Below are 14,232 nucleotides of genomic sequence, written 5' to 3' on the forward strand. Positions count from 1 at the left end.
CGTCTCAAAAAAATAAAAAAGATAATGGACCATTTTCTCTCATGAATGTAAATGCAAAAAACTAATCATATTAACAAACCAAAACTGTACTTGATCTTAGCCAAAAGGCCAAAAAGTGATGACAAACCAAAACTAAATCCAGTAATCAATAAAAAACAGATAATCTTCCTATTTTGAGGTCAGCTGATTAGAAATCTTAACTCCATCGACTACCTTAATTCTAAGCCCTTTGCCGTATAATATAAATATTCATAGATTCAGGGGAATAAGATCATGGGTAGCTTTGGGAGACCATTATTCTCCCTACCACATACATCTCATCCAATTAGGTTTATTCCAAGGATGCGGGGTTGTTTACCAACAACAACAAAAACCCACAGTCAATATAATTCACTACACTAACAGAGTAAGAGTCACATGATTATCATAATAAATGTAGGACAAACATTTGATAGCATGATATTTTAAAATCTTGGGCAGCTAGTAATAGGAATTTCCTTAGTCCTAGCCAGAGCAATCCGACAAGAAAGAAAGGGCATCCAGATCAGTAAAGAGGAAGTCGAATGTCGCTGTTCACCAATGATATGATCATATACCTAGAAAACCCTAAAGAGTCATCCAAAAAGCTAGAACTGATAAATGAATTCAGCAAAGTTTCAGGATACAAAATTAATGTGCACAAATTAGTAGCACTGCTATATGCCAATAGTGACCAAGCTGAGAATCAAATCCAGAAACTAACCCCTTTTAAAATAGCTGCTACAAATAAAATACTTAGAAATACTTAGAAATATACCTAACCAAGGAGGTGGAAAGACCTCTACAAGGAAAACTACAAAACACTGCTGAAAGAAATCATAGAAAACACAAACAAAATGGAAACACATCACATGCTCATGGGTGGGTAGAATCAGTACTGTGAAAATGACCATGCTGCCAAAAGCAATCTATAAAATGCAATTTCCATCAAAATACTGCCGTCATTTTTCACAGAACTAGAAAAAAACTCCCAAATTCATATGGAACCACAAAAGGGCCTGCATAACTAAAGCCAGACTAAGCAAAAAGAACAAATCTGGAGGCATCACATTACCTTACTTCAGACTATACTATAAGGCCATACTCACCAAAACAGCATGGTACTGGTATAAAAATAGGCACATAGGCCAGGTGCGGTGGCTCACATCTGTAATCCCTGCACTTTGGAAGGCTGAGGTGGGCAGATCACCTGAGGTCAGGAATTTGAGACCAGCCTGAACAACAGGGTGAAACCTTGTCTCTACTAAAAAAAAAAAATATATATATATATATAGCCAGGCATGGTGGTGGGCACCTGTAATCCCAGCTACTCAGGAGGCTGAGGCAGGAGAATCACTTAAACCTAGGAGGCAGAGGTTGCAGTGAGCTGAGATCACGCCACTGCACTCCAGCCTGGGCAACAAGTGCGAAACTCCATCTCAAAAAAAAAAAAAAAGCACATGATAACAATGGAACAGATTAGAGAACCCAGAAATAAAGCCAGATACTTACAGCCAACTGATGTTCGACAAAACAAATTAAAACATAAAGCGGGGAAAGGACACCCTGTTCAACAAATGGTGCTGGGATAATTGGCAAGCCACATGTAGAGGAATGAAACTGGATCCTCATCTCTCACCTTATAAAAAGATCAACCCAAGGCCAAGCATGGTGGCATACACCTGTAATCCCAGCACTTTGGGAGGCCGAGGCGGGTGGATCACCTGAAGTCCAGAGTTGAGACCCAGCCTGACCAACATGATGAAACCCCATCTCTACTAAATATACAAAATTAGCTGGGCGTGGTGGCGTGCACCTGTAGTCCCAGCTGCTCAGGAGGCTGAGGCAGGAGGATCGCTTGAACCCGGGAGGTGGAGGTTGCAGTGAGCTGAGATCATGTCACTGCACTCCACCCTGGGCAACAGAGCGAGACTCCATCTCAAAAAAAAAAAAAAAAAAAAAAAACCATAAAAATTCTAGGAGATAACGTTGGAAAAACTCTTCTAGACATTGGCTTAGGCAAACACTAGCTGACCAAGAACCCAAAAACAAATGCAACAAAAACAAAGATAAATAGATAAGACTTAAACTAAAAAGCTTCTACACCGCAGCAGAGTAAACAGACAACCCACAGAGTAGGAGAAAATCTTCACAGTCTGTACGTCTGACAATGGATTGATATCCAGAATCTACAAGGAACTCAAACAAAAATCAGTAAGAAAAAAAATCCCATCAGAAAGTAATCTAAGGACATCAATAGACAATTCTCCAAAGAAGATATACAGGTGGCCAAAAACTTGAAAAAATGGTCACCATCACTAATAATCAGGGAAATGCAAATCAAAACCACAATGTGATACCACCTTGCTCCTGCAAGAATGGCCATCATTTAAAAAATCAAAAAACAATAGCTGTTGTTGTGAATGTAGTGAAAAAGGAGCATTTTCACACTGCTGGTGGGAATGTAAACTAGTACAAACACTACGGAGAACAGTGTGGAGACTCCTTAAAGAACTAAAGGTAGATCTACCGTTTGAACCAGCGGTCCCACTATTGGATATCTACCCAGAAGAAGTCATTATACAAAGAAGTCATTATACAAAAAAGATACTTGCGCTTGCATGTTTATAGCAGCACAATTTGTAATTGCAAAAATATGGATGTATATAGCATGTATATAGCATAATTTGGAACTGCAAAAATATGGATGTATATAGCATGTATATAGCAACACAATTTGTAATTGCAAAAATATGGAACCAGCCCAAATGCCCATCAGTCAACAAGTGGATAAAGAAAAGTGAGTGAGAACACACGATGTTTGGTATCCCATGGTGTGTGTGTATTCCATGGTGTGTGTGTGTGTGTGTGTATATATACACAGACACATATGTATATATACATACATATATATGCACACACACACCATGGTGTATATACACCATATATTCCATGGTGTGTATGTGTATGTATATATACACACCATGGAATGCACACACCATGGGATACTACACAGCCATAAAAAAGAACAAAATAATGACATTCATAGCAAGCTGGATGGAATTGGAGACTGTTACTGTAAGCTATGCGGATGCAAAGGCATAAGAATGATACAATAGACTTTGGGGACCTGGGGGAAAGGGTGAGAGGATGGTGAGGCATAAAAGACTACCTATTGGGTACTGTGTTCCCTGCTTGGGTGATAGGTGCACCAAAATTTCAAAAATCACCACTAAAGAACTTATACATGCAACCAAATACCACCTATTCCCCAAAAAACCTATTAAAATAATAATAAAGGAACTTCCTTAATCTATTAAAAGGTGTCTATAAAACAAAATAACCATAAAAAATCCGTATTACAGACACCTTGTGAAATGTTGAAGGCTTTTCCACTTGAGTTGAAAAAGAGGAGATGTTTGCCATCATCCTTATGTATATGAAATACATATTTCACATTGTTTTAAAGATTATAGCTAGTGTGGTAAGGCAAGAAAAAGAAATAAAAGATGTAAGATGGATTAGAATGGAGGAAACAGTCACTATTCACATATGATTGTGTGCATTTAAAAATCCAAAATAATTGCAGATAGGTTAGAGATTAGGAAAGTCTCAGGATATAGGGTCAATATTAAAAAATCCATTTATTTTCTATATAATACAACAATATATATTGTGGTTCCAGTGTTATAAAGACATCTACATACAAATAAATAAGGATTTATAAGACTTCTCCTTAGAAAACTATAAAACATTAAGAGACTTTTAAAAATCCTGAAATAGTTGGAGCAATATATTATGTTCATGGATAGAAAGAAATGATAAATATCAGTACTTCCCAATATGATAGGTTTAATACAGCTCTAGTCAAATTCTCAATAGTTAGAGGTGTGTGTGTGTGTGTGTGTGTGTGTGTGTATGTGTGTGTGTGTGTGTTATGTGTGACTTGATAATCTTATTCTAAAAATTTACATGGAAATACACAGTGTCAAGAATAAACAGAACATTTTTGGAGAACAAGATTGGAGAGCTTGCCCTATTATGTATCAAGACTTACTATAAGCCAGGTGCAGTGGCTCAAGCCTGTAATTCTAGCACTTTGGGAGTCTGAGGCAGGTCGATTGTCTGAGCTCAGGAGTTTGAGTCCAGCCCGGACAACATGGCAAAACACCATCTCCTAAAAATACAAAAAAATAGCCAAGTGTTGTGGCACATGCCTGTAGTCCCAGCTACTCAGGAGGCTGAGGCAGGAGAATCGCTTGAACCTAGGAGTCAAAGGTTGCAGTGAACCAAGATTACACTACTGTACTCCAGCCTGAGCAACAGAGCGAGGCTCTGTCTCTTAAAAAAAAAAAAAAAAAAACTTAATATAAAGCCTGATTAAGTCAGTTTGTCATTAGCTCTAGGTTAGTCAGGAAACAACAGTTGTTGGAGAGGATGTGGAGAAATAGGAACACTTTTACACTGTTGGTGGGATTGTAAACTAGTTCAACCATTATGGAAAACAGTATGGCAATTCCTCAAGGATCTAGAACTAGATGTACCATATGACCCAGCCATCCCACTACTGGGTATATACCCAAAGGATTATAAATTATTCTACTACAAAGACACATGCACACGTATGTTTATTGCGACACTATTCACAATAGCAAAGACTTGGAATCAACCCAAATGTCCATCTGTGACAGACTGGATTAAGAAAATGTGGCACATATACACCATGGAATACTATGCAGCCATAAAAAAGGATGAGTTTGTGTCCTTTGTAGGGACATGGATGCAGCTGGAAACCATCATTCTTAGCAAACTATCACAAGAAGAGAAAACCAAACACCGCATGTTCTCACTCATAGGTGGGAACTGAACAATGAGATCACTTGGACTCGGGAAGGGGAACGTCACACACTGGGGCCTATCATGGGGAGGGGGGAGGAGGGAGGGATTGCCTTGGGGAGTTATACATGATATAAATGATGAATTGATGGGTGCTGACAAGTTGATGGGTGCAGCACACCAACATGGCCTAAGTATACATATGTAACAAACCTGCACGTTATGCACATGTACCCTAGAACTTAAAGTATAATAAAAAAAAAAAAAAAAAAAACTTAATATAAAGCCTGATTAAGTCAGTTTGTCATTAACTCTAGGTTAGTCAGAAAGAGCAACGGAATAGTACATAGCTCAAAATCTAATTTAAAAATACATAGAAACTTGATTTGTGACAAAAGTGCCACTGCAGAGCAATAGAGAAATACTAGGCTTTTCAATGAGTGGTGCTGAGATAGTATATAAGAAACCTAACTGCTACATCACACCATTCACAAAAGTAATTCCACATCAATTATAGATTAAAACTATTAGCAAAACAAAGCTAAGAGATAAAGCAAAAGGTCATATTTATGATCTTGGTGTAGAAAAAGATTTTAGAAACTATGCTTTTGTTCTAAACTTGAAAAGATTGAGAATATCCTTACCACATTGAGCGTAAAAACTTCTGTTCATTAAAAGACATCACTAAGAAAGTGGAATAGCAAGTGAAAGAGGAGATTTGCATCACATACAGCCTTCAAATGGCTCATATCTAGTGTTTCTACAAATCAGCCCTAACACAACAAATGGCCAAAAATGGACAAGAGGATTGAACAGCCACTTCCCAAGAGAAAAATCCAAAAGATCAAGAAACATGAAAAGGTGCTTAAATTCAATAATTGGGAAACAAATTAAAACTATAACAAATGGCCACAACATACCCTCAAGAACAGCTAGAATTTAAAAACTGACAGTGTCAAGTGTTATGAGGATGTGGAGCAGCAGCAGCCTCTTAACTGCTGAAAGTAACGTGTTGGTACAGTCTCTGGAACAGTTTGGTATCATTTCCTAAAGATGAAGTTGTGTGTATCCTTAACTTGGCTATTCTTGTCCTGAAGTATATTCACAATAGAAATGTGTACACTAAGACACATGTACGTGAATGATCAGTATAGTGCTCTTCATAATAGCTTCAAACTGGAAACAAGTCATTAACATTAGAATGGGTAAATAAATTGTAATGTCATATAGTGGACTATTATACAGCAATGAAAATGAGCAACCTGCACAGAGCAATATGGATGGATGTTACAATGTGGAATGAAAAAGGCAAGGTTTAAAATAATATGTATTGTATTAGTCTATTTAAACTTCAAAAAGCTGTCAAAACAAAACTATAGTGTTTAAAGTTGCCTGTGTAAGTTGTGAAAACAAAAAGAAAAACAAAGAAATGCTTTTTATAAAAAGAATAAAGGTTACCTGTCTTGGGGAGGTAAGCAAGGATGATTGGGAAGAGGACCAAAGTGGAAGGGTTCTGGCAATTGGTACAGGCAATGTTTTATTTCTTAATGGGGTTACATGAGAGTTTGGTTAAATTTTTGAGGTATACAATTTTGTATGCTTTTTTTCTCTACATTTCATGTTACAGAGTTTTAGAATGGATTAAAAATGTAGAGAGATTGCCTAACAAATAGGTCAGAGGAAACAAATTTATGCAAAAGTTTTTTAAAGCATGTTGATGAGTAACACTTAACTGCAATTAGGCTTCTTTTTGTTTGTTTTTTGAGACAGAGTTTCACTCTTGTTGCCCAGGGCTGGAGTGCAGTGGCACGATCTCGGCTCACTGCAACCTCCACCTCCCAGGTTCAAGCAATTCTCCTGCCTCAGCCTCCCTAGAAGCTGGGATTATAGGCATGTGCCACCACGCCCGGCCAATTTTGTATTTTTAGTAAAGACAGAGTTTCTCCATGTTGGTCAGGCTGGTCTCGAACACCGGACGTCAGGTGATCTGCCCACCTCGGCCTCCCAAAGTGCTGGGATTACAGGCATGAGCCACCGCGCCCGGCCCGCAATTAGGTTTATCCCAAACTTCTCATTTGTTAGTCATTAAAGCTCAGTAATTAATAAATTGTTTCCTTTGGTAACCATTGTTCACTGATAGATAAGTACAATCATTCGTTTCTCACTTTGCACAGTAGTTCAGGACTGTAAAAAATGACAATATAAGTTGAAACTATGAAAAACCATCTTAATAAAAATGGGGAAAATTAGTGTTTTATGTACACTCTAAAAATTTTTGTCAAGACAGTAAAACCTCTTACATTGTTGTTTAAATGTATAGGGAAATTTAAAAGTGTTTATTTAGCACAATGTCATTTGAAGTATTGGAGTCAATTAGAATTAGTGTTTTATTTCTTTGTAAAAAACACTTATCAAAGGCAGTTTGAGCAGTTCTTGTTGTGTAACCTACAATAGCAGAACTAGCAGAGTGAGCATCTTTTCTGTGCCTTGGCAAATTGTCATACTCCTTTCTTTTAAATTAGGATTAGCTTCCAACATTTTATCTTTTGCGCTTTCACTGTCACGAAGTAGCTCCAAGAGTTTCCTAAATATGAAGGTTTTTTTGCTAGTGTCACTTCCTTTGGAACATATTCCTTCTTTTTGTCACAGCCACACTCCTCATTTATGTCTGTAGGTTTACCTTCACTAAGTTCCTCAGGCTGCATATCTAGAAGCTCTCGAACAGTGGCAGTGGCAACATTTCCACAGTTAGCTGCTTCATCTGTTACTACACTTATGTTGGATTTGAATTTCCAGTGTCATCATTTCTTTTGTTTGTTTTTTTTTTTTGCTGCACTTCTATCTTTGTTGGCCAATTCCTGCTTTCATCTACCTATTTAGTAAAATTTCATGTAGATTTAGCATTGGAAGGCAAGAAGGCAACAGATGCATGCTTTGCTGTCTGTGGGTGAATTGACTAACAGATGAGGTGTAACCAATCATCTGCTGACTTTGAAAGAAGTGGTGATTGGTCACTGATCATGAGGTACAGCTCTTATTAACAGTGATTTGTGGACTAGAGCAGCAGTCTCCTTGTTTTTGGCAGAAGGGACTAGTTTCATGGAAGACCATTTTTCCACGGCCCGGGGACGGGGGGTATGTGTAGGGGGGATGGTTTCAAGATGAAACTGTACCACCTCAGATTGTCAGGCATTGTGCATTAATTAGATTCTCATAAGGAGCGTGCAACCTAGATCTCTTGCATGTGCAGTTCACAATAGGCCTCCTGCTCCTATGAGAATCTAATGCCGCCACTGATCTGACAGGAGGTGGAACTCAGGCAGTAATGCTTGCTCACCCACCTCTCACCTCCTGCTGTACAGCCCGGTTCCTGACAAGCCACTGTTCCTGACAGACCACCGTTACTGGTCTGCAGCCCTGGGGTTTGGGGAATGCTGGACTAGAGTACTAGAAATGAAGTTTGTATTTGTGCAATTACTCACAGTTAATATACTGTAGTAAGTGAAATTTGAATCATGGTGTTGGGCAGCATTGTTACTTAACTAAACTCGAGTCACTCAAATTTATGCATATGGAAAGCATGCAAAGTGAGAGCAGCCTGTAATTCAAAGATGGTTGAACTTTTTGATCAGTTAAATAAAGATTTGGTAGATTCCGATAAGATTTCAAGTGCAGGGCTACTTGGAGTATTTGATCTGAGCTGTTGAACACCTGATACATTTTATGTGATAATGTAAATTTGATGTTACTCTCACAGCTTCCTTAATCCTTTTATGCACTTCCTTAGAGAGAACATCTCACACTAACTCTCTAGAACAAAATCCCTGTTACAGTAAATAAAAACAGTGTTTTTAGGAGAATAATAGTGATGATGATTGTAAATTCACCATGTAGCAGCTGACACTGAAAGCAAGTTTTTAAAAACTGTTTTGTATAATGTTGATATTCTAATTGAAAGTTAAATCAATTTTGATTATTTTAGTTGGGTAATTTCATTTTTACTGTCTTCATACAAGCAAAGACGGTTGGCCCTTGAACAACCCAGAGGTTGGGGCACCAACCCTCTGCATTGCCGAAAATCTGTGTATAACTTCTGACTTTCCAAAACCTTAACTACTTATAGCCTACTGTTGACCAGAAGCCTTACCAAGAACATAAACTGTTGTTTGACATATTTTGTATATGTATTATATGCTGCATTCTTACAGTAAAATAAACCAGAGAAAAGAAAATGTTATTTAAAAAATCATAAGATAAAGTACATTAACTGTTAAGTGGAAGTGGATCATCATAAAGGTCTTCATCCTTGTCATTTTCACATTGAGTAGACTGAGGAGGAAGAGGAGGGGTTTGTCCTGCTGTCTCAGGGGAAGCAGAGAGGGAAGAAAATCCACCTGTAAGTGGACCCATGCAGTTCAAACCCATGTTGTTCAAGGGTCAACGGTGCTTTATTCTTCAGTGTGAAAAATAGAGTCTCATTCTGTGTTGGCTGAAATTTAATATTGTTCATTTATTTTTGATTTCCTACAGGTGAACTGGCACAAAGGTTAATCTCAGGATGCCACTAGTGAAAAGAAACATCGATCCTAGGCACTTGTGCCACACAGCACTGCCTAGAGGTATTAAGAATGAACTGGAATGTGTAACCAATATTTCCTTGGCAAATATAATTAGACAACTAAGTAGCCTAAGTAAGTATATATCAATTAAAAATATACTCACAAACCAGAATGTTATGCTTTAGAGTATTAAGAAGTTGTGCTTCTGATTAATTTGGGAGTGTGGTTTGGTGAGAAGAGTACAAAATTATTCTGAAAAATATAGTCAAATGAGTATGATTATTGAGTTTTAGAATAATTTCTTCTTCTTCTGCATGATGTTTCTTCTGGGAAAGGAAAATACGGACAGAATCTCTAGAAACAGTATCACATGATGAATTAAAATTATTGAGATTGTTTTAAAAATATATAATCTGTGAAAGGACCAGAGTTGTACTTTTGCTTAGTTATTATCACTATTTACTCTGTTTAAAGGCCTCAACTATTTGTGTTTTCAAACATTAGTATCCATCTCCTTATATAGATATTTAATCAGTTTAGGGAAATATTTTTATATTAGCAAAGATCTAAAGTGAAAGGTATGGGGTCATTACTAGTCAGAGGAGTAGGCTAGTCAAGTGGTTGTCTAAGAGACATTAGGATATAAGTCAGGAATCTGATATGCAGTGTGGTGTGAAAACAGCAAGTGAACCTGGCCTCTGGCAGAAGTCAAGCAGGTTGGCCAGAGAATAAAGGCCAGTGAAAGAGGCAGATTAGAGAAAAGGAGACAGGCAATATGTTCTCATTACAAATTTACAGAATAGAGCAACTTGGTTAAGGAATTAAACAAATTATTTTCTAATCTAAGTTTAATCAGAAAATTTAAAAAATAAATCTGGTCTGTCTTTTGCATTGAAGGATTAGCTTTTTCATAAGACATTGATATTTCATTTTAAAGGTAAAGCAAGGTGTTCTTGGCAGAGATAATATCTACCAAGTGGTCCTAGATTTATCTCATCAGCCATATAAATTCTGATAAGCAGGCTTGGCTTTTCTTTTCCTTTCAACTTTTGTCCTTTCTTTTATAATTGAGTACTTAGCACAAGAGGTCGTTAATCTAATTTGGTTCCAGTAAGAAAGTTTAGGCATACATCTGTAGTGAGAGCAACATAAAAAGTTAAATTTGAATATTCTCTGTGAGAGTACTAATTTTTTGCATTACCTGTGAAATAGTAAAAATAAATAAAAGGCTATTTTATTTGAATTTTGTTTTAAGTGTATTCCTTCTTCCATTCAGTGGTTATTTTTTTCAGTTTAGTGAATCACTAAAATATTGTATTATTTACTTGAGATTAATTTTAAAAAAGTGTTAGAGTTCCTAGATTAAATATGATTAACTGTATTGTTTAAAGATTTTTGCAGATTTTTTGTGACCTAGCATGGATTGATTCAAATATAACATGATGTCATATAAAATTTGTTTTATATACATTATGTACATACATAAGTATATAAGCATGTTAATATTAAAATACATGTTAAGAACATAGAAATGGCATTAGTAATTTTGTATAAAATATTTCTTAAAATTAACATGAATTCTGGATCCAGTACAGGCATCTTATTTTAGGTATATACCCAATATAGAATTTAGAACTAATATTATGATTAAGGGTGATAATTTGCAGTACTAACCCATTTGTTACAAAACTTAAAGATGAAAAGTTAAGGAATTTTTAAGTCTGTATAGTCTATATAAGCAACATCTATCAGCAGGCACATGGTTATGCTGTAGCCAAACTCTGAAAATTATAAATACCTAGTAACAATATAACTAAATTAGATATTGGGTGCTTCACTTTTAGAATCAGAGACCTGGAAGGCATCATTTAAGCAGTTTGTAGAGATTCAAAAAGAAAGAGAAAACCCATAAAATATTGTAGCAAGGTGTGACAATGGTTTACCGCCCTGAAATTAACTTCTCTGGCAGCTTTCCCACCTGACATAGTTGAGAATCTGGAATTAAATTTAAAAGGCCTCTAGATAGCCAGAATAAATAAACTCACGCACTAAAGACCATGCACATAAAATAACCAATTGATCCCTCTCTCAAAACCTGTTTACTTTTACTTTGATAGTTCAAACAGATTTGATGATGTGGTTTCCAAACAGTTATGCTTCAGAGGATAAAAGGAGGAAGCATGGGAGGAGATACTAGAAGGAGGCATCACTGAACCCAACCAAAAGGAGGTAGTTTACAGGAAAGGACAAAGTGATATAAGGGAAGATGCAACATAAAAACTGGAAAGAAGCCATTTGATGTAAAGCAAATATCTTTATGCATTTCAAGGCTGTTTCTGCCTAGGATAATATTTGATTTTCATAATTCATGCCCATGAGTCCCTAAGAAAAAATTAAATTGTGTTTAATTTTATATTCCATTTAAGAAGAGGGAAGCTTAGAATATATTTCACAAGTTTCCATCCAAAATAGTTAAAATAACAATTGATGTATTAGATAATCTCTGAATTACTTAGAAAACTTGGCTATCCAAAATGTTTCTAGATAATGGAGATTTTCACTTTGGTGCTGTTATTAGTACCAAAAGTGCTTGAGAGTATAGCAATGAAAGTAAACTATAGGGATCTGCATGGCTTAGGGCTGGATGTCTTCCTGACCCTTTCCTCACAAAAATATACTTCCTTTTTTTATTTTTTTGAAATAGAGTCTTGCTCTGTCACCCAGGCTGGAGTGCAGTGGTGCAATCTTGGCTCACTACAACCTCCGCCTCCCAGGTTTAAGCAATTCTTGTACCTCAGCCACCCAAGCAGCTGGGATTACAGGCGAGTGCCATCATGCCTGGCTGATTTTTGTGTTATTTTTAGTAGAAATGGGGTTTTGCTGTGTTGGCCAGGCTGGCCTTGAACTTCTGGCCTCAAGTGATCTGCCCACCTTGGCCTCCCAAAGTGCTGAGATTACAGGCGTGAGCCACCATATACCCAGCCAGTACATCTGTTTTTTATGAGATTTTTCCTAGTAGAACATAATTCTGTTTATATTAGGTAATTACCACAAATGTATAATTCACTTGGTGCCAATTTCCTCTTGCTCATTTTATTGCTTTCTTAATAATGCAAGATTTTTTACTCCTTAGCTGAGCTAGGTCCGGGTTCTTGTCTCATGACGAGGAAGAATTAGGCACACAGATACTTGAAGAGTGAATGGAGTAGAATTTATTAAGAGAAAGGAGGCCGGGCGCGGTGGCTCAAGCCTGTAATCCCAGCACTTTGGGAGGCCGAGGCGGGTGGCTCACGAGGTCAGGAGATCGAGACCCTCCTGGCTAACACGGTGAAACCCCGTCTCTACTAAAAATACAAAAAACTAGCCGGGCGCGGTGGCAGGCGCCTGTAGTCCCAGCTACTGGGAGGCTGAGGCAGGAGAATGGCGGGAACCCTGGAGGCAGAGCTTGCAGTGAGCCGAGATTGCGCCACTGCAGTCCAGCCTGGGCGACAGAGCGAGACTCCGTCTCAAAAAAAAAAAAAAAAAAAGAGAGAAAGGAAAGCTCTCAGCAAAGAGAGGGGTCCTGAAAGCAGGTTACAGGTTGCCCCCTCACAGTTGAATACAAAGGCATATGTCCCCTCACAGTGGAATACAAGGGCATACATATATATATATAGAAGCTGATGGGGCTGGGTTCCCTATTTGTATAAGGCACAAATTACTGGTGGCCTCACCACATTCTCCCAGTGCACATGTAGGCCCTTAGTTCGCTGTGGGCATGTTTAGGCAAGCCCCCTGTGCAAGTTCCCTTATCTGCCCAAAGCATCTGGTGTAAGCACTTGTGGGGTGGGTCAGAGAGTCTCTGGGGACCCTTCCCTTACTGTCTGCCTAAAGCAAGCTAGCTAACTCCTTTCATTAACAACCATTGGGATTCTGCATACCTAAGGGATCTCTTCCCCTGGCTTTTCTCTTATTGAGTATAGTCAGTTCTTATTGCCAAGATTAGTCTTTTTCATCTCTGTATCTACACCTAGCATTCGTATCCCTACCAATTGTTGAATAAATGAATAACTTTATACCTGCTTTTTCTTCCATTTGGGTTGCTTCCCCTATCTGCCAGAGAAACTGTCTCTGGAAGTATCTTGATCACCGAGTAGCTTTTGACACCTGAAATTGAGGTGCTTCTATCTCTGCTGTGTTGCTGTTACCTTATACTAAAAGCTGCCTGTTACTGAGCTCCTCTGTATCAGGTGCACTTTAAGGCTCTTTGCTTACTTCTTTTAGAGACAGATATTTTTATTCCTATTTTACAGATAAGGAAATTGATACCAAGGTCTCACAGTGAATAGAGCAAATATTTGGACTTACTTATTAAATTGCTTTAAATATTTGTTTAAATGTCTGGTTCTCCCTCTGTTCAAAATTCAGTAATGACAAGGATCTTCTTCCAGTTATTTTGTTTTGCTCTTTTCAGTAATAAGAACTTAAACAACTAGAGGAATACAGTGATTTTAGATTTATGATTTTTTTTTTTCAGAAATTGTAACAAGAGAGTGTAAAAGATCTCCTAAATTTCTGAATCTGTATCTTGGGCATACTTGAGACAAGTCATTTACTAGGTCTTTGATGAATCTTGGGTTCTTCCATTTGGCCTAAAATTTATTTCTAGCTAATACAAATGCTGATTATATATAAATGCTGATTATATATAAATGCTACAGTCTACATATAAATGCTTTGAGATTGACAGGCATATTATTTGCATGTACATTTGCATCATAATCTTCTCTAACCCTCATCAGGTGGATAGATATAGATAAAGTAATTTCCATTTTAACTT

The 14,232-nt window shown here is 37.4% G+C and overlaps 1 protein-coding gene across 2 annotated transcripts in view; it reads left to right on the top strand.

Moving 5' to 3' along the window:
• The window catches only part of WASF1 (WASP family member 1), a 79,088-nt gene that overhangs the window by 41,659 nt on the left and 23,197 nt on the right, over window positions 1-14,232 (top strand). For both annotated transcript variants that reach the window (XM_010366017.2, XM_010366016.2), the window contains one exon: window positions 9,385-9,545. In XM_010366017.2, coding sequence (XP_010364319.1) covers window positions 9,413-9,545 — 133 coding nt within the window. In that variant the 5' untranslated portion in view covers window positions 9,385-9,412. The remainder of the gene's footprint in view (window positions 1-9,384; window positions 9,546-14,232) is intronic.

The sequence above is a fragment of the Rhinopithecus roxellana genome, chromosome 4 (assembly GCF_007565055.1).
Source record: "Rhinopithecus roxellana isolate Shanxi Qingling chromosome 4, ASM756505v1, whole genome shotgun sequence".
Taxonomy (NCBI): domain Eukaryota; kingdom Metazoa; phylum Chordata; class Mammalia; order Primates; family Cercopithecidae; genus Rhinopithecus; species Rhinopithecus roxellana.